This window comes from Papilio polytes, unplaced genomic scaffold (assembly GCF_000836215.1).
Source record: "Papilio polytes unplaced genomic scaffold, Ppol_1.0 DF823923.1, whole genome shotgun sequence".
Lineage (NCBI taxonomy): Eukaryota > Metazoa > Arthropoda > Insecta > Lepidoptera > Papilionidae > Papilio > Papilio polytes.
The window spans coordinates 4,405,512-4,432,671 of record NW_013525281.1 but is presented as its reverse complement, the minus strand read 5'-3'; the positions used below and the strand labels follow the sequence as shown (position 1 = coordinate 4,432,671).

At 33.6% G+C, this 27,160-nt stretch overlaps 1 protein-coding gene across 1 annotated transcript in view; it reads right to left on the bottom strand.

Annotated features, from left to right (window-relative positions):
• Window positions 1-23,695, bottom strand: part of LOC106102457 (tyrosine-protein kinase Src42A) — a 58,377-nt gene extending 34,682 nt beyond the window's left edge. Inside the window, exon 1 of the mRNA XM_013281945.1 lies at window positions 23,136-23,695. Within this exon, the coding sequence (XP_013137399.1) occupies window positions 23,136-23,500 (365 nt within the window). The 5' untranslated portion in view covers window positions 23,501-23,695. The remainder of the gene's footprint in view (window positions 1-23,135) is intronic.
• Between the last annotated feature and the right edge of the window lie 3,465 nt (window positions 23,696-27,160).

Below are 27,160 nucleotides of genomic sequence, written 5' to 3'. Positions count from 1 at the left end.
TGTGAGAAAGATTCAAGAAGTTACCTTCGTAAAAGAGGTCTTATTTATTACCAATTTCCCCGAGCGGGACTCATCTTTGAGTACTGTTAGTGTGCTTTGTGTTGGCCCTATTCGTGTCAGGGCGGGCCATCATTCGTCCAGCGACAACGCAATACCGCAAGCTTTATGTCGAGCTCGGACAGCTACAGTCCCTCGGCCTCCAGTCATAAGGTCTTTAACGCCGATAGACTTCTCTTCACAATTAAACATCCCATTGACTTATATACACTAAATCACTAACTCTATGTCTTTGTACATAAACTTGTATTTTAATACTCGTATAAGCTAACGGAACTGCACAAGCAAATTTAAAACATGCAGTACGTATTTATCCATGGTGTAGGTACTATATTTTCTTATTAATCGACTTCTCAAAGTAGGTTCATGAAAAATTGACAAACATTGTACATTCCTTTAGAGGATCATTATAATTTCCTTACATAAAGGTAAGGGTTTAAGCGAAAAATGTTTATTAAACAAAAACATTAAAAAAATTTAAAAATAGGTTACATTCATTGAGGTAGCAGCATAACGTGTTTGTTTACCTTTAAAACCAAAACAAAATTTATAAATCACTAGCTATACGTACAAATAAAAAAGATAGACGTTTAGACTATGAAAACAATGTATAAAACAAGATCTTAATACTTTCAATTGAAGGTGAAAATATTGCTAAACCAAACTGGTCTGATAAAGACCGGAAGATGTCGCCGCGGTCGAAATTGGTTATGAGGACAACTTGAGATTGATACACGATTATTGCTCTTCGATTGCACCTAACTAACAATTCGAAAAAATTAAGAAATGTATGTCAAATAAAATAAAAAAGGATCAGAGATCCTAGGGGTTATAGATAAGCGTAAGTTTTAAATGTAATGTCTGAAAGTGCGCGAATACGAATGCACCGTGGTACTAAGGTGGAAGTTATGCGCAAATGCCAATCAACAGTTAGAGACGGCGCCTGCGCAGCTTGTGATGCGCCACCCGTAACTGGGACGAACAAATCGGGTATTAATTATCCGCACAAAGTTAATCAAACTTAGTGTAACCAAGTTGAAGAGATTGCCATTACGACCACATAATATCTTACTAACACATTAATTACAATTTTAAAAGAATGTTGATTATATCCAAAACAGAACTACAGTACTATTTTTTTTTCATATAAAATTGTTTAAAGACGATTAAAATCTTCAGTAATATCTGAAAGCATTATTACGTCTTTTCCCTATATGTATGTATTTGTACAATAAATCATTCTATACAACATTTCATAAAACGATTACTTACACACACTTCATAAACGTTCAAGTTCAGTTCCTCTGTAATATAAAGTGAAAGTTATTTAAAAATCTCATACGAAAAATACAAGATTGTATTAAGCCGTCTTTGATATTATGAAGTCAAATTCGTAAACATAACAAATTTGAAAAGATTAAGTTAGGTAACAGAAGACGTAGGTGGCTGAGACTTGGACATTTTATTAGCATCGATGACGCGAGGCATCGACCTCCAGTATGATAATGCTCTCTCAATACAGATTCGAAGAATAACTTTCGGTTTAGCGGAATAACCAACAAGCCCGTATGCAGGAAAAATAATTTTTGCTTGCTTCGGTTATTGACGAGATATTGATGTTTGACTTAATAGAAATATATTTATTTTGATATGTCAGAATATATTTTTGTCTCAGATATTTTTGTAAGAAATATCACTGCTTTAGTTTTCTTAGTGTTAAGTATAATGTAAATTTCTGCGTTAGGGTATCTTTTTCATGAAACCGAATACCTAAACGTTCTGTAAATGAAAAAAAAAATTAAAGGTCGGAGCAAATCGGAACCAATTGCCAATGATTCATGCACAAAAATATTTAACATTGTTTCGTCCAATGTCGGTCACTGGCATTATTTTACCTAACCAATTTCCTTTATAACATCCGTAAATATACAAAATAATCGTATACACAATAATAAATGTGTAACCGGAAGTCTCATAAATAAATTAATATGCAACACACAAAGGACGAAGTCGCGAAATCCGGGCGAATGGATGAAGTCTCATTAAAATAACGCCAATACCCACATTTGAATATGCCGAATCGAACATGATAAGGATGAGGTCTTATTTACCCCGTGAAAGGTCTTTTGTGAGTGATTAATGCCATTATGTATATAATGGTACAAGGTACATATCACTCAATGGTACAAGGAAAATCATTTAATCTTTGGGGTATTTTTTTTTCATTAAACATTTTATAGGCTGTTATTACGGCGAAGGAAAAAATTGGTGAGGAAATCTTCAAATTTCTGCGAACAATTCTAATAGGCTTATTCACCCTACATTAAGGCCATTCTTGGGTTCCTCGGTGGAGACACGTATGTTATGACGAATGAAATAAAATATCCCGATCAGAATCAGACACATTACATTTATTATGATTTAAAAGTAGCTTTCGCCCGCGACTCCGTCCGCGTGGAATTAAAAAGAAACAAAAGTAAGTAGCCTAAGTGTTCTTCCAAACTATCCTCTACATCAATGCCAAATTTCATCGAAATCCTTTCAGCCGTTTAGGCTACAAACACTAACAAACATTCATCCATCCAAACGTTTCGCATTTATAATATTAGTATGATATTTAGTAAATATCTTTTTTGTTAATTCTTTATCGATCAGGATTGGAATTTAGTACATGCAATCTTGATACTCTGTCGAATACGGTGTCTGTACAATGACATGAACTAAAACCGTATTTCAATTAACTTTTAAGGACGGTCAGTCGGTTAAAAAAATTCGAAGAATGAATGCGCCAATCTCTAAATAAGCAGGTCAAAATTAGCTTAAATTTTATACGAACATAAAAAGATTTTTTTATCCGATTGAAAAAACCCTGCGCTTATGTTGACCTCCATCATTTCTTAGTTTGCTTTATTTGAATCACTTTATCACTGCGGCCATTCTATACGAGGTTAGTTTTAAAAACTAGGAGATTTTCGTTCACCGTGTGGCATTACAATTGATACTTAAAATAAAATAAACAACGCTGCATTATAAAAGTGAGATGAAACAAAAAATAAATTAATGTTAATACAATACAACTTCAATGGTACACATTTAATTATTTTTGACCTACATACAAAAGATAGTGTATTTTTTTTACGTATTACGTAGTTTTGCAATTTGAAAGAACGCTATTGAAAAACAGCCACAAAAGCCACTTTTCCTGAATAGGAAATCCAAAGTGCGGTTTTAATAGCCCCCCTTCATACATCCTTGTATGAAGTTACATGCAGGGCTTTAAGCTTGAGGGTGCCTCAATGACTTTTACCCTTATTCTTCCGGTTTTTGAGGAAAATTATTTCCTTTTAAATTAAACAGACTAGAATAAACATACATATTTATATACCAACATAAAATAAACAATGTACTTGTAAAATGCAATTTTTAACAAACAGTTATACCGAAATAACATATTTTCAGATAATTTTTACATAGATGATTGCGGTTGGAAACATAGTTTTTTATTAAACTCTTAGTTATCACAGATATACATGTATAAAAAAACTAATCTCGGAACATCAATTATCTCAATTAAAACGAGACATGAGATCGTCAGATTAACTCATCTGGTATGTTTTAAAAATGGACCTATTTTTTAATTACAGCAACGTTAAGTTATCAGGCACGTAGCCCGGCACGTGGCATTGGCTACTTAGTCTTTGTTAGTGAAGGAAAAATCCTAATCCCACAGTTAATTTCTACCTATATGTGGCAAGACATCACGTTGCACGCCATGATCTTTGCTTTATTTAACATACGTTCTGTTCTAAGTGAACAGTGCTTAAAATTATAAATATTTATTAGGGCACATATTTACATACATATTTCTCATTCCATATCTTTATAATTTATAGAATGACTAGCTGTTCCCGTGCGAATTCATCCGTATTAAATTATAACATTTTTATTATATAGTTTACGTGTGTCAAATTATCAATTGCAAATGTCAAAATTGACATGATGACAAACCATAGCAACCTTGCTTCCTTGATGTTGGCAGCAACTTATGGTCTCTTTCCCACATTAGGGTTTATATCCAAAATATTTACCTCCTAAATTTAATAACGTGAAAATATTTAGCCTAAAGCGTGACGTAAGTGTAGGGCTTTTTATTAAAAAATTATTATTCAAAAATATGCTGTTGACATCTTAGGCAACAAAGAAGTGTGTGTTTACGCTTTATTATAATAGTATAGATAAATATGTACCGTGATAAATGTGGATACTAAAATTCAATTACGGATAAATACATAAATAGAACAGTGATGTGCCTAAAAATTAAGCTTATGCTTTTATGTAGATCGCAACAGATCACAACTGATAAATTCCGATTCACAACACTATATTAAGGAATCCGCTATTACTTTAAAAAAACTAGACCGTAATTATTAAAAATTATATATTCTTACGTATTTACAGTCACGAATACTCCAAACGGGGCCAAGAGGAAAAGAGCGTGCTATTTTTAAGCTCGACTTAACTTTGAGCACCGTTGAAAAACTTTGTGCAGGCAACGAAGCAAAAACTGTTGAGGAAATTTTTGCTTTTTTTTTACTTTTTTCATGTTTGAGAACGAACCTGGCTTTTTTGTAGTTTGTAAACTTTTACAAGATTTTATGAAATTGTATAAATGCTAATTAAATACAAATTTTGAAGAGCTTATGTAAATCACAGGCTTATTATGTATTTTATTTTTGTTTTGTTTGAAAATTAGCTTTAAAATGTAACGTGAGAAATTAAAGAATTCAAGCTTGTTTATTATTCACTGGTGCAGTAAGTACTTTAAAAGATTGTTAATGTCCACTTCATCACATTACATGTCAACAAAGTTGGTTAATGAAGGATTGTCGTATACTCGGGCAGCGGCCGTAGCAGCGGCTAGCACAGTAAGTTCGTGGAAGCGGGCGACAGTTGGCGACGGCGAGGCTCGGCGCCAGCGCTTGGCGCCTCAAAGTCGATTTTTTTACAATCGGACGTACGACATGCAAGGAACGATACACCGCAACATACTTTCAATCGCCCAGATATCAAATTATTTATGCTTCCAAGAACGATATACCCAATCTTTTGTCCTTGCATAAAGACACAAATTGTAATTTTCGTGATACTGACAATGTAGGTTAACATAAAACCATTTCTAGTTTAATGTAAACTTTAAATAAACAAAACTTTTTGTTAACTATCAACTGATTCAACAATGAATTTGGACGTAGTTCTTAAGAATTACAGTTATGCGTTTATATAGCTTAGAAATTTATTATTTATTCGTGATTAGAAAGTCATAGTTGCATCTACATTAAATGCAATCCACCTTATTTCGATAGAGTCGCATCTAAATGTCAGTAAGACATGGCAATATGTTCGCAAAATGTCTTTCCTAATTTAATTTACATATAATATTCATGACATATAAAATCATTAAGGATTAAAGGAATAGATTCAAAGTCATTACATTTCTTTTATGTTATGTAATGTAAATGTAAAATGTTATAAAGAGGAAAACTTTGTTTGTTTGTAATGAATAGGCTCAAAAACTATTGGGCCGATTTTAAAAATAATTTCACCGTTAGAAAGGTAAATTATCTGTGAGTAACATAAGCTATACTTTTTCATTTCTTTATTATTACTTTTAAATTTCACGAGGACATAAGCTATGTTATGTAATTCTACACATACGCAATCTATTTACATCGCTATTTCGTTGTTTTTGTGAAATACAACGTCTATTATTACGCAACTCATTTTGTTTTTATCACACCATGAAATCGAGCAGCCATTTAAATTACAAACAAGCATAGCCGGCTGGTGAATAGAGCCGTGACGGTGTGAAAAATTTGTCACTGAGGAAGGAATTAATATTTGTTTTAATCATTTAATTATAAACGATTATCATTACGTCTCTAAATATTAAACTCTTATTAATTTACTTTGAAAAAAGTACGTAGGCGAAATCCATTAATTAAATAACTAATAACATCTACGCTTAGCGTTTATATTAGTTCAACAAGATATAAAACGGGTTCTCGGTTCGTTTATTTCTAGTTTATCTGTCTCATTAGTCTAATAGAGAGCTATTTTAAAACAATGACGTGACATTATTAGGCAAATGTTAAACAAAGAAACGCATTGGCCGTAATGAAATTCTCTTGGTGGCAATTTCAGTATAATATATAAATGGAACAATGTTGCGAACGGCAAATAAATTCAGCGCGGGCGATCTGAACTGTTTATGTGATTAGACTGTGTAGTACATTCTGTTATACAACAAGTAGGGACAATGTACGGCTAAGGCTTCCCTGTAATTGGATTTAAAAGTGAAGAAAGTAGTTTCCGCACTCAAAGCTTTTTTTTTAATTAATGATGTTTAATTCCACAATTATTTTGTTGCGTTAACGCAAATGTATTTGTTAACAAATGTACAAAACTCTGTTGTTTTAAGATAAACCCAAACCTCATCTTCTTTTTCTCCTTACAATATTCTCTGTTTATTACAATCTTTACACAAACTAAGATAATTAAGTATATTTCGAACATAGTTTGAATTAAAAAATATTCGGGTGTATAATTTCACTTCAAAAATTTGCAATTTCAACAAAAGAACATACGGAGAGTCTTCGTCGTAATAAAATTACCATCCCCGCCGCCCAGACAGACATTATGTGCGTGTAATGGAACGTGTGGGTAAAGTTTTTATGCATATTGTCAGCCTCGTGTTACATTCACATCAAAAGTAGCACATTCTATATAATAATTATATTTTATAGGTACGGACTAAAAAAGATATTTTCTATTAATATATGAATGTCACAAAAAAACATCTCGGGTTTATGCAGTAAAATAAATTAAATATTTACAATAGGTACAAACAATTTAAAAACAACAGACAAAAGCTCTAAGAAACAGAAACAGAAGTATTTTAAATGTCTATTTTTCCTATAACATATTGTTCCCAAAGTGAAATTTTTCTTCAAGTACTAAAAGGAGATATATAAAGAAGAAAGAAACATGTCGCGTACCACGATGACCACAAAGACGACAAGACAACAAAGCGAGTTCGTACTTGGTTATAAATTCGTATCAGCGGCGCCGCGTAAGGTTGGTGAAATTTTCGATTATCTTAAAACATAATGAAAATTGTAAATAATTATATCGTAATGTTCAATTTAATTTGCTCGCGGTAACATTCTCAGTGTACGTCAATCTCGCGATTACGGTTTAAGAGCGTTCTAGACGCGTAGAAAGTTGCGGCGCGACTCCACGGCGCCCGTGTCCTGCGATCCGCATTCTCCGAAGAGCTTTTAAAATGAAACCAAAAAGCGCAAAATGTCTCTCTCTTTAAACTAAACAAAGTATATCTCGCTGTAAGGCATCGCCCCGTGCACATTGAAAATAGACAATTATCGCACACTATGAAATATTCGTTCTATAAATAAAATGCTAATGAATCGGTTTTGCAAAACGGCTTTGGAATTCACGAGATAGCACCGAGCCAAGTGGTCAATAAAGTTGTCTGGCGCTCTCAGCGTCTGCTTCTAAAGTGTTAGTCTTGTGCAATAGTACAGACTATTTTATCAAACATTTCAGCAATTGTTACTATGGGTTCTTTTTGTCATGGGATTAGAAAAGCTTTGAAAAAACACGATATCATATTATCTAAACTAACATTATAAAGAGGAAAGATTTGTATTTTTGTATTTATTTGATTTACGCAAAAAGTACTGAGTCTATTTTACAAATTCTTTCACCATTAGAAAGGTGATTAATATAAAACTATGGTTATTTTATCCTACAAAGTATCACAGCTTTAAGCAAAATAAAAAAATAATCTTATTCACTAGACTCGTCACAATTAGTAGATCAGCTTTTACATGGAATTGTTCCGTGAAGCGTTAAAACAACATTCTTGGAAATCGGTGTTGGTTTAACCACATATAGTTTGAATCCTAGCCGACTTGTATCAGTGACTTTCCTGTTTACTGAAATATAAAGATACTAGCTTTTGCCGACTCCGTCCGCGAGGAACTGAAAGAAACAAAAGTGAATAGCCTATAGGTCCTTCCAGACGATAGTCTGCAGAGGATACTCTGCATCTATGCTAAATTTCATCGAAATCCGTTCAGCCGTTTAGCCGTTTAGGCTACTAACACTAACAAACATCCATCCATCTAAACTTTCAAATTTATAATATTAGTAAGAAGTAAGATATAAAAACTTATTTTAAAACAAATGCTCTTTATAAGTGTACAATGATATTCTAAAATTTGATACAAAAACTCGTACAATCAGTTTTGTAAAAAAAATACATCAAAACAAATAATACCACTATTTTATAAAGCTGTTAATGTATTCTATTATCAATGAATAAATTTGTATTTGTTTTTGTAGTATTATTTAACTTGCATAAAGAGCTAAACAAACTAAAACAGCGGTTTTAGTAACTTTTATGTATTTTACATGCAATCGGCTACCGATTACAATAAACTAACAACTTTACATAACATTTGACATTATTATTGCAAATTTGAAATCACTTAACATACCTGTAATAATTTCACGCGGAATTAATTTTGAAGACGTATGTAAATATGACGATGTTTGTATTTTAAGTGTGCTTTTTTGCCCAACAAGTCCCAACAACAAAAATATTCTCATATAATATTTTAACATGAAAATAAATATCCAACTAAAAGTTAACATATCAGGACTATAAACAGAAAAGTGCAACATGCATGTTTGTTGCAACGTAATTTTAAAAAAGGCTTGCATTTAATTCAATAATGTAATGTTTTCTTATCTCATTCTTCACTAGTACCTATATTTAAATATTGTACTGGGCTTACATTTTCCGACTAGCCATCAATATAAAACATGGGCTGATCCCGTTCATCGTATGTCAAGCGTAAAGTGGGTCAACGAGATAACAGATCCCATGCAAGACGACCGGCCGCCGGTTGCTGCACTCGCACACAAAAAAATGCTTCGAGATTAATTTAAACTTGTTTGTGGGACTGACCGGAGAACAAATGTACCTACAGATAGATTGAATCCATGTCGGGATTTCCGTCCGATGCTCGTGAGATTATGAAAATGTATACGTAATACGAAATATTTTAACAATGTCCTAAAGATATAGCGATATAATAAAGCTACGCAAGCTAAGAACCTGATTTTCTTATTTAAAGATGTTGAATATTGATGAAGATATTGAATAGTCGCAGCGTTTGATTAAATTGAAAAGTAATTCTGTATTTAAAACAAAAACAAAAGACGAGTTGACTTGCCTTGCCTTGCAATGCAAATAGAAATAAAAAAGTTGTTCAATCAGGCGTCCATCGGGAGTCGCTGTCGATCTCATTTAAATTGCACCGCAGGATGCTTAAATATCCCAATAAGTAATCGTATAGTATAGGACGTTATTTGGTTTTTACATGCATGTACCATTAAGGGATACTAATTGCTTCGTGCTCCAATAGGACTGTGGTAATTAGCTGTTTGAATGTATAATTCACCATCGCGAATGACTCACCACGCATTTATTTACACAACTCGTAGCCGGCACCCGTTCTATTTCTGACTACGACGACGGCTATCTTTTTTCTTAAATACAATGTTACACTCGACTAAGTAGCGCTAGAGACAAAGAAATCGTAAAGAGAGGGAAAACAATACGTAGTAAGACGGCCGTTCATAGTGTTTCGAACGAAAGAGGAGCCTTAACCTAGATTTGGGAATGATTACAAAGGTATGTCGCGGAGTAACAAAACATTGTATGGATAATGGTAGTGTGTATTAACAATAGTTTGAAGTGTGGTTGCGGAGCGCGGGGTCGATGAACGACCTAGCCGGGCGCGGCAGCGCAGCCGTGCCCCACCCGACCCCGATCCCCCCGCGCCCTTGCTTCATTGCGAATTAACAAAGAAAATAAAAAATATCCTTCACAATGCAAAGCAAACAGTTACAAGGCAACATCTAGAAGAAATTTAGTTTTGAATTAGAATCAAACGTAATTGTAACCTTACTTTGGTTGAGAAGAAAAAAATAGATTAACTAAATTAAATGTCACTTTTATTGCTTACAAAGACTTGTAGTTTTTAAGTCAGGATGTGCTAAGGCACTTTACACATATCTTTCATTTTCTCTAATAACATACTAACACATTGACACTTTTTCGCGAAAAGAGGTTAATGATAAGGTGTTAAAATAAAAAAATGTAATGTTTAATAGAAGTGGAACCTGCGAACATATGTTTGGCTGCTTGTGACTAATGAGACACACGATCAGCGAACACTTTGTTAGAAACCTTTGAACTCCGCAAAAAGCACAGGACGATACGTCTTTTGTGTTTTTTTTAAATAGCTGATAAAATAAATCGAACACACAACGAGGCCTATAATCAATAGCACAACAAATACTCGACAAATTCTGCGTCAAGTGGACTCAGCCGAATTCGCAATTTATTAGCTGCTGTAAAAATATTAACTTTTTGCGTAATTTCAGGTTAATAGGCCAATATGGAGGACAAGAGTAGATAGATAGTTTTACTTAACGCGCAGTGTAACATTTCAAACATACTTAAAAATTAGGCCTCTGATGCGTCATTAAGAACTTAATTAAATTAATGTTGCGAAATTTTATAGATTTCTACATATCTATAATTTTCATATTTATAGTTCTAATAATCACAAATACCATTTTATAAAATACGTAATTAACTATAAGTGATGTCTTCAATTATGTGTTTGTGTTGGATCTTGTTTATCAATTCCGATACGAAACGGCACATGGGTGTTTATGGTGTGGGGTTTAACGAACGACCTTACTTGCACTTTTTTTCCTTGGGCCGGCCGACGTATCAATGTCTAAGAAATCATTACGCCGATCACTGGTACACATACCAGTTTCGGTGTTGCAAAACTCTCACTTGCGGATGTCGCATCTCGCGCGTACTGCGATCTTTCGCCGATAATTTTAGTCGGCCGACAAAAAATATATAATATTCACTATACGTCGACGTTTCTAATGATCATATCTCGGTCAACGGAAACTTACGGCGCGAGCGAGGCGCTGAAAGGCTTTTACATCACCGGTGCAGCTCACAGCTGGCCGTACCAGGATCCGAGCGACGCGGCTCCGACACTAATTGGCGGGATTTTTTTTATCGGCTGCCAGTCACAATCGAATTTACTCAACGGTCGTTTCTTGTTTAATTCGCAAAACGACGTGTCACATTCAATGCGATTCGTGTCCGTAATTGCGATTAGCGGAATGACACATAAGACAGCGAAAATACGTTGAATGACAGGCGCATTGGAGATTGTTTGACATGTACAAAACAAAAAGCACACCGGGGAGGAGAGAAAGTGTAGACAAAACATAGGAGCGGATGTGTTGCAGTTAAAAAATGATGAATAGATGGCGTGGGCGTTCGGTGCGATGCAGTGATAATTGAAAGTGCCATCAGTTGCAGGCCGCTGCGACGTCCGTACCAGATGCGATGTATGTCAAGACGTTTTCACGGTCTCCTCAGCGGCGGTGTGTTGTGTGTACAATAGCGGCCATGACACGGGCGTGTGCCGCGGCGCGTGGGCGGCTTCCACCACATCTGCCAGTCCATCTGTATCAGACGACAATCGACACCGCACTGAATACTTAAGTGGCGTTCAATGTTTTTGCGCGCAATTCAGTGTTACATGTGGAAACAAAGCAAGGATGGCTGATAGAAAGTAACATCGACTGTAACAGCTAATAGCGATTGACGAATACGTACTTATTATTACAAAGTGAAACAAAGATGATTATAAATGATTCTGTTCAATAAAAACTTTCGAGTTCTTCGACGACATCCTACGGACGTATTTTGAATTTAAGATACAAAATAAAATTAAATATCTTATTTAGATGAGTGCGTACTTTTAATATATACATCGCAGATAGAATGTAATGAATGAATAAGGTAAATTGTGCAAAGCTCGTGCCCCAATTCACAACAACAACAGTGGCAACGTACCGGCCGTATCGCTATCGCAAGGTGTTCGAAGCACGCGCCTTACATTAAGCTAGGCCATCGAGAGCGAGGAAAACTGTTTACGGCTCATTCGGCGAACGGTAGCGCGCGATTCAATTTCGTCACATCTCTAAACTTTCTAAAGAAACTGCCATACGGTTAATAGCCTAGGCTGGTGTGCTGCCAACCTTCCCGAGGAAATATGCGATAATAAGGTATAATTGCCTACCAACCCGGCGACTATATTTAGAAGCAAATACTCTGGAACTCTGTGCGCTCGCGACGACCAGTTTAATTACGTAAAGCGGTTGTGCCATTTCTAATCTAAAAATAATCGCAGGCTGCGTAGACAGCGGCGCCACTGGGATCGTGTGTGAAAGTAAACAATTAATTATGGATAATTACCCCGACTGAGTTACTAAGTAGACTGATACTTTGAAAATATAAATTGATCTGCTGGTCCCACAGTACTTAAGTACTCAAAGGGAGTGCATCAGGTAGCGACATAAGAATTCAGGAATTTAAATATACCACTAATTGTTTAAAACAATATCATTTTAAAACATACCGGTTGAGCGGGCAACCTTCAAATCATATGACCTATTGAATGAATTGAATATTTCTAAATGCTCTTTATTGTTAAACTTCATCGATTCGACCTCTAAATAAGCGATGGATCGTAGGTTGCTTGGTCACGGCAATGGTCATCTCTCATTATTTACCATATTTTTGTTATCTATATGCCTATTCCACTGTGAAGGCCTTTTATCTGTCTTTTTGGATTCAATAACAAACGTAAAATGGTTTAAAAAAAATGTTTTTAATTGCTACAGAACAGGCGCGTATACTGTAAAGGCATTGCCACACGCGTGTGATGAGGCGTAACAGAATTGCGATAGCTCGCGAATGCTGCCTCTGATATTAATACTCCACCACAAGACATCCGCGACGCGAACTGGGTAATACGTCGCTGGCGCCGGCGCCTTTAATCGTCCGTCTGAGTCTTCGATGCGAATTTTCTCCTACACTTACGACGCCAGGGCTTCTCAAACTTCGCCTCCAAAAATTTTAAATAAAAAACACGGTCGATAATTTAATGTTATCTTTATTTGACATTGTATGGCTTTTAATGTTATTTTAAGCAAGATCAGGAAATTTTACTGTAACATTAACTAAAGTACTATATCACACAATTATATGTATCTTATAAATGTTTTTCAATCTTCTATACTAATCACTACTAATATTATAAGAGGAAAAATTTGTATTGTTGCATTATTGTATGCATTAAAATAAGTCAAAAACAACTAGGCCAATTTTAAAAAATCTTCCACCGTTAGAAAGGTAATTTATCTGTAACATAAGCTAACTTTTTTATTATTTTTCAATTTCACACGGACTGCCGCGAGTCACAAGTTTACTATCCGTTTTCATCATTTGAGATATTCGTGTTTTTTGTAGAAACCCGGTTGTTTTAATTCATGCAAAAACTTTGAATGAAGCATAATATAATAAACATTGATACTTAGCAATTGACGTAAGAAACACTGCTTACACCATTAGGCAAGGGAAGCTATCATTTACATGGCGACAGGGCGGACACCAACCGAAACCTGATTCCTACTAGCTAATCTCGTACATCAAATATAAATAAACTTATCATGTAAGTCTTGAGCAAATGGAATCCGGAAAAGTATTAACGCCGCGATCAACATCTACTTAGACTCTATTAGCTGAGAACGATCTAGAATGTTCTATTACACTCCGATAAGGTAAAATGTGGAAAACAGAAATAAAATAAGGAAAAAGAACATTTACATAACATTTTATTGGGAAACATTTGATGGTTGCCTACGAATAAGTGTTACCATTAAAAAACTGAAACTTCCTAATTAATTGGAACCAATCATATGCATATTTTTTTCTTTTATATCTTTAGTTTTTTAGGTCTTATGGCTAATACAACTTCTACTAAACTTTCACACAATAATTATTGATTCTGGATACCATATCTGTGAACCTTGTTAACTGGTACATGTGAAGAAGGGCCCAGTCTAATTGTGACCTTAATTATGCACAGAGAAACTATGCCACTGCTCTCTCTTAAATCAAACTCGAGAGCCCTACATTGGCGAGTCGGCAGCGTTCGCGCCCGCCCTATTGATATTTCACACGAGGACAGAACAGTGAGGCAGAACAATACTACTATTGTCTCAAATGTATAGTACCGCCCGGGCGTGTTCCAACAGAAAAAGTATTTTTCTATCGTACTATACTACCTCACTGTGCTACCCTTGTGTGAAACTAGCATAACGCGAGGTTTGCAGTAACACGTGCCTTATGCAATCGATGCCAATGACCGCCGCGATGTTTGTAGTGGCCATTGGATGAGATCGATTGAAGAGTTCAACCTTGTTTGGCCTTCCCAGTGGTTCGTGAAAGGCTTACGGAAAAATATGATTTATTATACTGTCCCAGTTATCTAACGTATCTATGTATGTATATTGATACGACAGTAGCACGTAACGCCTCGACATCGTTGACCTTTGAATTGGTCCTTTTAAGTTCACTCTGCTATCTCGAAAGCCGAATCCGATAGTTATATCTTTGTTAAAAATTCTATTACGAAATTTAGATAAAGTATTGTCGTCATTGTGGTGTGTAACACATATTTCTTGAATATAAACAAGGTAAACATCGTAGAACAGAGGTAAGTTAAAGTCAAATCGGTATGTAGGGTGTTGTGAAGTTAAACAAACACATTTGTGACCACAGTTTATGGCGTGTAAGTTTAGTACCCGGGGGACCGGGCCGCTGCCCTCAGGCGCATCCTGTATCCAAAGTGGGAGATGTGGGCCGGCCATATGCACCAGGAAATGTTAGTTTTTATCAGTCTCTAACACGTCTAAGCTTCATAAAGATGTTGCGGTTTATGTCGCTTTATATCCGTTTACTATTCTTCAAACACGGTTAAATTATAAACATCGCACTTGATTAAAATTCTTTGATATACTTGAAATAATTAAGTTATTATTAAGCTGTAGATTTTTCTTTTTTGTTTCTGTACGGAAAATTTTAACTAATAACAAAACTGTTCAAATTGTCATCGGGTTGTGTTCATTGTATTGATGGCAAATTAAAGTATTTTAAAAAATTACCATAAGCTACGGGTGGTATCGTAACTCTAAATGGAATTTGAAGGACGCTGAATAGAATACATCTAGAACATTCTGTAACTACAAACAATTTTAATCGTTTTTCATTTCCAATTACAATAACATTTGCATACATATCACAATTTTTTGCAGAGTCAAAGCGGTGAAAGTCTTATCAATTAGGTATTACATCCTTCACAGTTTAATAGCTATAATTAACGGTATTTTACGAGGCATATCGATTTTTGCAAATTCGGTCACCCGATATTTTACATTCCTAATTTATCTCTAAACCAAACTAGTAATTATTTTTAATGATTCATTTATTCAATGATGTCTGTATAAAATCAATGAGAAATGTTTTAATCTAGCCGCTATACATGAATATGTATGAATGTACAATTTAATCTATTATTTTATTTTCTAGGTTTATTCCTTTTTGCACTATTGACAGGAGACAATGTGTAAGTAAAACCAATGTAATCTCCTAGACAGCATTAAGTTTTAAAACATCATTTAAAGATTGCAATAATCAAAGTATAACAATAACAATAAAATCATGCATAAATCCCAAAATAGATCGAGCCAAACACTTTCTATCTAAATGTTCATTTAATAATTGGTAATCATCATAATATGCACTTTACATTATTATAATTAGCAGTTATAAAATAAACATACATAAAGTAAACAGTTATTTGTCCATAATTACAGTTCGAACGAAGCTGGCATTCAATAATAGTATGTGAGAGGCAGATAGGTAGGCCTACTGTGTGTAATGAGAAGTAATTACACGTGTTACAAGTAATAAATAAGTGGTCGTTAAACTAACAGGTTTGTAGCACGAGGAACTGGATGCCAGATATAACAATTTAAACGCAACTTTAAGTTTTTGTATTCTAGCTAAACATGATTAAAAATCTTCTTATGTACTAAGTCTAACTTTAATATATAGAAATACAACAAACTTCTTATAGGTTATTGTAATTAACCTAGAAATCAGATTATGTTACTGTAAAAGCATGAAGTCAGATAATTTCTTGGCTTTACCGATAAAATCTGAGTTTTATACTAACTAGTTATTGTTGAAGTCCGAAAAATAACGTGATCTTTTGTTTATTTCGAACATTTACCACCATTCACTTGATAAATCAATAGATCAAATTTAGGATAAATATCGTTAAACAAATTATTTTGTTAAAATAGCATGACTTAGTAACTTAAAAAGACGTTCAAACAGATACATAGAAGTATGTATAGCCGAGTTGTATCTCACGCTAATTCGGCATATTAAGGTGACGGGCGTTACTCGAGGTGTTTATTCATGAGGCATGCGCGGAGTGACAGGAAGTGCGGCGGTGGGTTCGGTGAATCGCGCCACACTGCGCCGGCGCATTCTGATCGACTGTCGTCAATAAGCAATTTACATTTAATACCAACTAACAGCCGCGGGTTTTGCTGTTACTTTCGATTCGATGTATAGCGACATTTAATATTTAATTATAGAAATTAACAATGACACACTAGGATGTATTAATAACATTACTATACGCTTGAAGCGACTAATACAAACAGTGTATTGGCAGAAAATAAAAGCCAAATAAAAGAGTAGCCAGATTCTAATGTACGCTTTTTAAATGTTGATTTAAAGTTTACCGATACCTGTATGGCACACACGTGAATCTATAAATTACTTAAGTACCGTTATTTTTTAACATGGGCCAACTAAATCGTCTCCAATGGTAAGTAATTGCATGTTAAAATATGAGTTGGCCACAAGGTTTCTAGTTACCGGCGGGGTTGCCGCGTAAGAGATGTTTTCTAATACTTAGGACGCATAAAATGTTTGTTCTGCGGGCCCCGGTGGTTTTATTCAAGTCATCAAACACACCGTTAAGTAAGCTCCGACCGGGGAATAGCTATTAGTTGAGATACACGCACACGCACCGCGCGGGAGGGAAGCCTTGCAATTCTAATGTTTGTCTTACAATCTGCTTATTTGACTAGGTACAGATTTCCTGTAAGCCCAACGTTGCTAACGTTAATGTTTATTTTTTAAACTAGCGTTACCTTAAATCATAAATAGCAATACACGACGTATGCGGACGTTGTACCGTTTTAAGGTCTTCTTTTGTCAATTAATTTCGCATGCGGGATAACAAATCAGAAACAAAACTTATTTTAAAAAAATCTACTTATAGTTAAAAATACCAAATATATCTAGTTTATACATACATGACATACATTTATAACAGCAATTTTATTCATTAGAATATCTGTGTTATAATTCAGGTGCGGAAACGAGCTCATTATTTTGTGACGTGTATACTCAGGCATCTTAGTTAAATAGTAAATTTATTTCATAGTATATGTCTGAAAACAAAAGAATAATGGATTTCTTAAACCTAAAGTATTGCAATACATGTTAATTAATGCTTATCGATTTAAACATAACATTTTTTTTGTATTGCACTGCACGTTCGAACGATCTGAAACTGTTTTTTTTTCTAATCGATTCAATCGAAGGCTAGAGGAAATCGCTTTATGCAACTTTACAATCAACCATCGATGCAGAACATAAATTTATCTTCGACAGCCATTGAACAAAGAACCTTTTCTTCATTAACACTTTCGTCGTTCAAGTATCGACTTCATTAAAATTCAGCGGTGATTAACACTTGTGTTTACTGACCTCGTTTGTGGTCGGTGCCATGCGAAACGCGATGCAATTTTTATTTCAATGTAACTGTTATTTTTTAAAACGCAAAAGAAATACAATAGATTATTGATAGCCAATAATAATTAAACAAAAACTTGAAAATGTATTACAACGATTTAATTTTGAATAAAAATTCACAGCTTCAGATTACTGGTTGGTTTGTATTTAGGAAAAAATAAACATTTCAAAAAGTGATGACCCTCATATTGTTCTGGAACAATGTAGAAAATTATTTCATTACTCTGTGAGGTTAAGCATATTGATTACAAACTTACTAATTACGTTTTTTGGCGCACGTATTCTTGCAAGACTTGTAAAGTGGCGTTTTACAATTTTATGTGACAATAATATAAATAGAATCCGGAGAATATTTTGATTATTAAAGGCAATATTTACAAAAATACTTATTGCTATAAAGCAACGAGGAGTATTTAAAAAAATTATTAATGTTAAACTAAGAGGCGTGTTCACATTTGAAATTCAAATAGACATCTAGAATGTCGACGGCGAAATTAATTTGCGAACGTTTGTGTCGAGTTGAATTCGGCGATCCGTTCCGACGACTAATTAAATGTAATTGAACACTCCTTACGTATGTAACACTTTTTAGGTCGTGCGAGAGAAACTTAGATTTGTCTCTAACACTTATTACATTTGTACACACTCACTTTATATTATTTAGATGCATAGATTAATTAGAAATAAGATACATAGCTAATATAATATAAATAAATGCGAAATAGTGTCCATGATTCAATCAGGTAAAGTTACGGTGCTTTTTCTTCACTTTACGCCCGCGGATTTTTTCAAAAGCAAAAACAGAAACAAAAGCAAAAGTGACCTATGTATTCTTCCAGACTGTGCGTTACATCTGTGCCAAATTTCATTAAGATTCCTTCAGCAGTTTGCCTACAAACTCGAACAAAGATCCATCGACACACTCATCTAAACTTTAGCAATTATAATATAAGTAAGACGTAAGATGTACAATATGCTAGTTCTACTTATAGATTGCTATCAGGCGTCAGATAAAAAAATCCATACAGATCTCGACTGCTAACGGATTTTCAATATGATTATTCTAGCTCGAGAATTTATCCACGGCATTACTTCTTTGGGGTCAAATAATTAAAATCCTTTAAAATATGACTTAATTACAAATATACAATCTTTCGTATTTTTAATATTAACGGTATCCTATGTAATTTTATGTGACTTAATCTTATCTTTGTGCTAGATTCCTTTCGAATCCATTTAAGTGTATGCACGATCGAATGATAAACATACTTTCACATTTAAAATATTACTAATAATGCTTACCCTATGTCATTTTTCATTATTTAACTATCACTACGCCAAAATACATTTAGCTGTTAATAATAGCGATGTTGGTTATTAATAATAAACTTTCACTTAATATCATTACGGTATAGGGACTATTTACCATGAGCTGAAGTATTATTTACTTTTAAACGTTTATGAAACAAGCCCATAAACTCGTGAAGACAGATATAGTCAATTTTAATGGAATGATTATTTAACGAGCTTCTTATTTAGTATAGTTCATTTATATATGTTGTCTTCTTTTTGGTGTTTTTAATAAAAAAAATGATCAATCAACAATCGATCGAGACTCTAGAGAAAAAGTCAAAGAGAGATGGGAAATATGTATTCGATCTATGAAATTAATATAAAAATTTAGACATAAATAAGAAATGTTTTCACACAATGTAGATGAATCTACACATCGGTATCAAACTATCAATTCCATTGGTTACATTGGTTGTCCTTCACGAGTGGCTAGTTGTATCGGTAATAGATATCTAGTGCTATTTCCTGACGCGACGACACAGAGCCGGCTGCGGTCGTATCACGTTATCGCCGGCTGGAGGAAGTTCGCTGAGGACGAGCAATCGGCAATCAAAACGTACGTCATATAATGTCTATGAAGGTTACGTTTTGTCATATTCAATTTGGGTCTGTGATCAAAATTTTAAGTAGTAGACTTAGGGCCTGTCCCACCAAATTGTAAATCACTGATACCAATCCAACGTGTAAAATATGTGATGAAAATATCGGATTTTGTTCCCTAACAGTGACGTCATTTTTAAGCTATCTGGGCCTCTAACAGCCAGTGGGACTGGCTCTAACAGTTTGATAAGGTTTCCATTTAATTTGCCTCAAATATTTCCACCGTATAAATCTCTCCTTTTGAAACGCTTATTTAAGTCAAAATATTATTTTGAGCGCAGAATTTAAATAACTACCAATTAAGTTGTTTAGGGTTAAGCAATTTTGCTAAGAGGTTTTGATAACTTAGGTACAATTTAAAGTAAGTTTTTCAGCGATTTACCGGTGGAATTCGATCGTATCAGATTGGATTGAAACGCGCGTAAGCAACATGGTATCTAATATCGTGTTCATTAAAATCAATCAGTATTACCGAAGTGAAATTATTCTTTTAGTTACGTAAACATTTTCTGCTTGTGTGTGTAGACAAGGTATTATGTTAACAAGTTAAAAAACATCAAGACGTCAATGTGATAAAGTAGGAAGCGCATCTTTTTAAATTAATCAAAATGTAATCGATAATTTCATTAATATTAACCGAAACATATATTTTTAAATGGGAGCGACGAACTAAATGTTTATTTTTTCAAATCCGTTCGAATCGATTGTCGTAGATACACTTTCGCTCGCAAATTTTCTAATACAACACAGCGGGCAATGGCGATGCGTGTCCGATTCTTACGCAACGGATGCAAACGTGGTAAACTGTTTTGTAATTATTATTGTAATAGCGTTCTAATCTAAATGAGGTGTAAGTGGCCTGTGTGTGAAAGCGCCGGAGCGCCCGCTCCGACATCTAGCGGTCACCAAATGATATAACTCCTTCATTGAATTCATTCACCCACTTAAACCTATTTGACAATAATAGATTTTATAACTGTTTTTTTTTTATTTGTGCTACTATTTATTGACTTTGCTAATTACCTGAGTTACAAATAAAATAAGAGTAAATTGTCAATTCTCATACTTTCCACCGACACATCTAATTGCTATTGTGATAATCTATTTCCATAATTATCATAGAATTTATTATCATTAGACTATAGAATTGTGATAATTTTAATTTAGATTAGCTATAAAGACATCACGCATGGTAATCTTATTTTATACTAGCTGTTACTCGCGACTTCGCTGGCGTGACATTAAAATTTAGCCTATGTTATTCACTGATAATGTAGCTTTTTAATGGTGAAAAAATGTTTGAAATTGGCACAGTAGTTTTTAAGTTATTCCAATACATAGAAAAATACAAATCTTTCTTCTTTATAATAATAGTGTGGATTAAAGTAGCTGTTGCTTACGACTTAGTCCGGGTGAAATTAAGGAAAAAGTAAAAAATAGCCAATGATACTCACTGTATTGGTAAAGGGTTTTTGTAATCGGCTTGTTAGTTTTTAAGTTATTCCAATACATACAAAATTTCCTTTTTATAATATTAGTACAGAATGTACTTAACAAATTGTATAAAGTTAAAAATTAAGAGAAGCAAAAAGCTCTCTCTCCGATGTCATAAACTGTCAGCAAAATGACATGCCTGTTTGATTGGATAATTGGCTACCTGATAGCAACAGTTACATAAAATGTTTATTGAAAGTTTTAGATAGATATTATGATTATATGAAATTATTTGTGTATGTCAGAAGTTTTGACAAGTTAAAAGTTTTGATGACTAGATTTTTACAGTTGAGTAATAACCAACAAAATTGACAAGTGACATTGATTATATTTATAGTAGCTGGAAAAAAATAAACTTAATTAAATTTCACAAAATTTCAGAAAACGAAGTAAAAAAAAAATTGTCTATTAGTCTATGACATGATAATTAAACTCTTGATCAGATCACCATTATCTTCATGTCCAGCTTTAACTGCTATACACTAATATTTTTCTAATTTATTTGTGCAGTTATCTGTTCTTATAGTATTGTAGTCTTCTGCACATATCAGAAATTTAAAGATATGTCTGAAGTGAACCAATCCAAACTCGGACAGAATGGTTGACTATGACTTAGTTTTCCCTTATTTACATAGCTACTGAACTATTCGGAGGTGGCATATGGGCTAACAACATGACAAAGTAAAAATTTGAGACTTCACACAACAGTTACACCATACAGAATTGAACTTTAGTTATAATATGTAACTAGGTTAAGATTACACTATATACATTTATTTTTCAGTTGTGGTAGTGCCTAGTTTTGATCTCTATCTTCTTAGCAAAGAAAATCTTTTTAGCAGAGTATAGAAAAAGGTTATAAATTGGTGAGAAAAATATGTTACAAAGATCACACTGTAAATGTGTAAACTAATAAATAATAGTCAATAAATAACAGTAATAACAGTTTTTGTTCTACTCAGTTTTGATTCTATAATTAAATTCAATATTATTACTGTAATATTTTCCCTATTTTTAAACATTGGCTATAATCTACATATATCTTTATTTACTTATTTAACGCATAACATATTTTAAATTACTGAACTTTCTATAATTATCGTTAAATTAAGAAAATGTTGAGATTAAAATATTTTTGGTAACATGTTAAACTATATATAATTTCTAACCCTGTTTATAGTAAGTAAAATATTACTTAATTAGGTCAAAAATTGATAATTTCAAGTAATTTAAAATTACCTTTGTCTTAAACACAATATATTGCTATATCTGACAATAGCAATATTTATATTCACACTATAAGATATACTCATGATATATGTATTGTTCATTATACTTTCACTATACAAATGTATGAATCATATTTCCTCTGACAATTTCTGTTATCTCAAAGTTGAATCCATATTATGGAATATAATAGTAAAGGCCATATAAAATATTGTTATTAAAATCATACATGTATGACATAGAAGCCCTACGTAAATAATGGAAGAATTTTTATCTTCAACACATACCAAATGCAATGTAAATATTTTATCAAGTTCCTGCAAAGAATGATACCTGAAATGTTTTATCTAATCAAATATTAATTTGCAATTGAAACGCATGTGTAGTTAATAAGAACACGTAAAGGAAAAGAAATCGCACAGGAACCGCTCACTAGCAAAGATTGCATAAAAACAGAGTGATTACTCACGGCTCGGCCTCTATTGACTGCAGGCGGGCGACATAGTTTGAGGGGATGTAGCCTTCTTGTTTAGTTTTCTTGCTTCTAGCCAACCACCAATCACCCTGAGTATCATTTAGTATTTCCAAGTGTTCACCCTTTCTAAAGCTAAGATCCTCATCGGTTCTAGCGTCATAATCATACAGGGCCACGAATATACGAGTGGGAGGGATCTCGCTCGTATCAGGCCCTTGATTTACAGTAGATCTTATTGGATCCGGGGGCGGAATAGGCACTGGAGTGTGGAGTGTTCTTGGATCTTCTTCGTGTGGATTGGTTCTTTCATTTTTACTCTTAGAATCCTTTTCTCCTGAGCTACTAAAACAGTTCCCCATTTTCTCTTTACAAGGTGAAACAAGTATCACTTGTTTGGCGTCAAATCACACACTCATATAAATTCAAACAATCGTTTAGGATTGGTATATCTATAAACATTTTATAATGTCACTAAAAAGTCAATAAAAGTAAATGGAAAACATATTTTATAGTAAACAAAGAAAATAAAATCCCGATCGGACATTACCACCAGAAGCCATTTTGAAATATCATAGACATAATAATAGACAAGAACACTTTGCAGCTGTCTTCATGTCATATCGGCCGCAACTAAAGTATTTAACTACACTTTTATTGAAACTGCTTTTTTTGGTTGTTCTTTACAAACCAATAATATTGTCAAAATAATGAATTAATATTAATCTTCTCTTTCTTAACAAAAACACCTAATATGTTCGTAAGCATGGCAATACCACACGGCCCATATAGCAGGCATTCTTTGACTATGGAGAAACGGACTAGGCCAAAGAGTTAATGATTTCTATAAGGGATAGTAGGTCTAGGATTCGCACCCTTATATTGACAAATTCTAAATAATCTTGCCTTTGTGATAATATTTATGTAGTTTATAAAGTTATCAAAAAGTCCAAACAGAAAATTGTTGAGAAGCGCCATCTAGACAAAAATCATTGATTTAACGATATTTTTTTAGAAAAGGCAGCTTTTAGTTATTAAATTTATAGATAGATGGTGCTTTATAGAAGTCAGGGACGTATTATATTAACTCCTGTTAACACTCATGTGAACATATGTTTAATATCTTGTATTCAAATTCGAGAATTTTCAATCTGTAATAATAAAGAATTGTCAACTCGATTTTAAATCATTCATCTTCGAAGCAAAATAAGTCATAACGTTAACTGTGAATACATTGTCCGGTTTTAATAACTTTTTTGATGATTCATGTAATACCTAAATGTAATGTAATGATTTAGATGTATCATACCAAACAGATCCCGCTTCATGTTATTAATTCCCGTCGACTTATATAAATATTATTTATACGTCGAGCAAATATAAACATGAACTTTAAGGCGTAAGCGTAAGTGACAATGTACGGCATTAAGTTGTTATCTGTTCGCACCAGGTAAGTAAACATTTGAACAACTTAATATTTATTGGGAGCTAGACTACCGAAAATTTATTTTTAACCTTTTCATTAATAGCAGAATAGAAGAAGTTTTTAACATTGTTTTTGGTTTTTTTTTTATTGTCAATCACCTCATATGTATTTCATTGTTGTATAAAAATTACTTTACTCGAATTGTTAAAATATTGCCTGTTTTTCTGCGACGGCCTAAAGTATGTTGCTAATTAATTTCCACATTTTAATATATTTCATCTCTGTGTACGTATTTAGTACACAACGGCGGGTACGAACTATTTGCACGGGCGACTTCATTTCATGTAATTAAACGGTATATTGAAGTTTGAAGCGAATAGCTTGAAAACTATTTGTTATTCCGCTTTTTTGGTATAGGTAATTGCGAACCCGTAAGTAATTACCCAGAGGATTAATGAGGTTCGAGAATGGTAAGTAATGTTTACTCAGTACGTCAAAAACATATGAAGCAAAGCTTTCAGATAACGTTTAAGGGAATAAGGTACATTCAATTTCAGAACTAATAAACCTGATCTGAAGTGTCTGACCAGATCGAACCAGTTTAGCAGATCTTTTTTATTATATTAATAGTCGATTTTTGTTAATTTACTAATATTTTTTTTAACCATCAGAACTAAGTTCTAAGCTTGTGCTAGGATATGATTCACGATAACAGTCGAACAGCGGAATTCGAACTCCGACAGCAAGATCGGATGTCCGTGCCCCAAACCATTAGGATAGGGCACTTAAAAAAAAGTTCATCAGATCAGAACATAAAGTCACCTTTGAGCTGAGACTCACCAAATAAAATAGCAGCTCACAGCTTCACGCTATCATTTATAACAACGAAAGCCGCCGAGCGGGGTACTATTCCTGTGACTCCCTGTTCACGTAAATAATATCGGTGTTGATACAATTTGAGCTAACATGCGAGCCAGTTCACTGAACTGTTCACCCAGGCGAACATTGTTGATCTGCGGATCATCGAGTTTACTTGAGTTGGCCATAGTTAAGGTTAGGGATGCTGTTGGCTACTGCCTTCCAGTCACAATGGACCGGATTTGTGTATATTTCAGTCTCCTTGTGTGAATTAAATTAATTATCATGAAGTAAAATTTTGTTCTCTTCTTGCATTTGTATGTTGCAAACGAAAATGTTCGCTTTGTGCTAAAACTAATTTCAGCGCTTTGTAATTAATTAGGGATTTGCATTTAAAATGAACGTTATTCATATTACAGCTGTTTAATTAATTTGTAACGTATAGGTTAGATGGTTTTGTATGTGTGATATAACTATATTTTATTTCAAGAATCACTGATGTACAAAAGTAGTAAAATTTCAAATTAATAAATTTTTATGACGATTTATTTACATGTTGCCAGCGGTATAAGGAGATTTTTAACTTCTATCTAAAATAATCAAAGTTTATGTCCTCTGTTTTTAAACTGCTAAGTATACAGATTTTGATGAAACTTCATGTATATTTTGTCAGGATTCTCTAGGGGATTTTGACTTCATGTGACATTTCAAAGCGAGACGTATTCCGATAAATCCAGTCGTAGAATTGGATGTTCCTTTACGTTATACTCACTTTTGACACGTAGTCAAAGAGAATATGTCGTAAATGCATTAATATTCTAATTGATAAACTGTTTGTAATATATAAAGTCGTCAATTATGTAAAGCGTCTCCTATATGCAGTTGGAAAACCATGAGATACATTACCCTGAAGTTTACGACATATCTTACTAATATTATAAATGCCAAAGTTTAAATGGATGGATGTTTGATATTAGCGTTTGTAGCCTAAATGGCCGAACGGATCTCGATGAAATTTGGCATAGATGTAGAGTACAGTCTGGAAAACGTAGGCTATTTAGTTTTTTAAATTCCACGCGGACGGAGTCGCTGGCGAAAGCTAGTCAGCATATAAAACATTGTGATCAGTATAATAAAGCGATAATGTAAGAGCTGAATACAGGGAATATTTGAATTTATCCGTTTATATTGAGTCGAATCGGACAAAATTGGATTCATTTATTCAAAGCGACAGCTTGTTAATTAAAAAGCTGGAAGTATAACTTCATTTAAGTAATTGCATCTTCCATGATTTTTTTTTGACATAAAACGTAAAATAAAATTTACGTTTTTTCCTATCTGAGTAATATTGATATTAGGAATGGACATAATGTATAGCGATTAGGGATACAGATGAAAGGTAGAGTTAAGGAATAAACATTAGGCATATTCAAATATAGAAATGAGTCCAGCAATACGCAATGTAAGTAATATATTTCGTGATTGATAGATCGTAGTCCGAAAATCCCTTTGGTAATATTAATAACGATTACATCATAAACGTCTCTCACTTCAAAGGATTTATATGTTTTATCCCGGGATGATGTCTTGACATTCTCTTGATTTACGATCAGTTTCTTTCACGATAAGGGATATCGGGCGAAAAATTCCATCTCGGAACGTGATAGTGCTAAAAAGTCTTTGAACAATTTAATTGAAATAATGTCTACACTGTCCTAGGATTTTTTCCGAATGTATA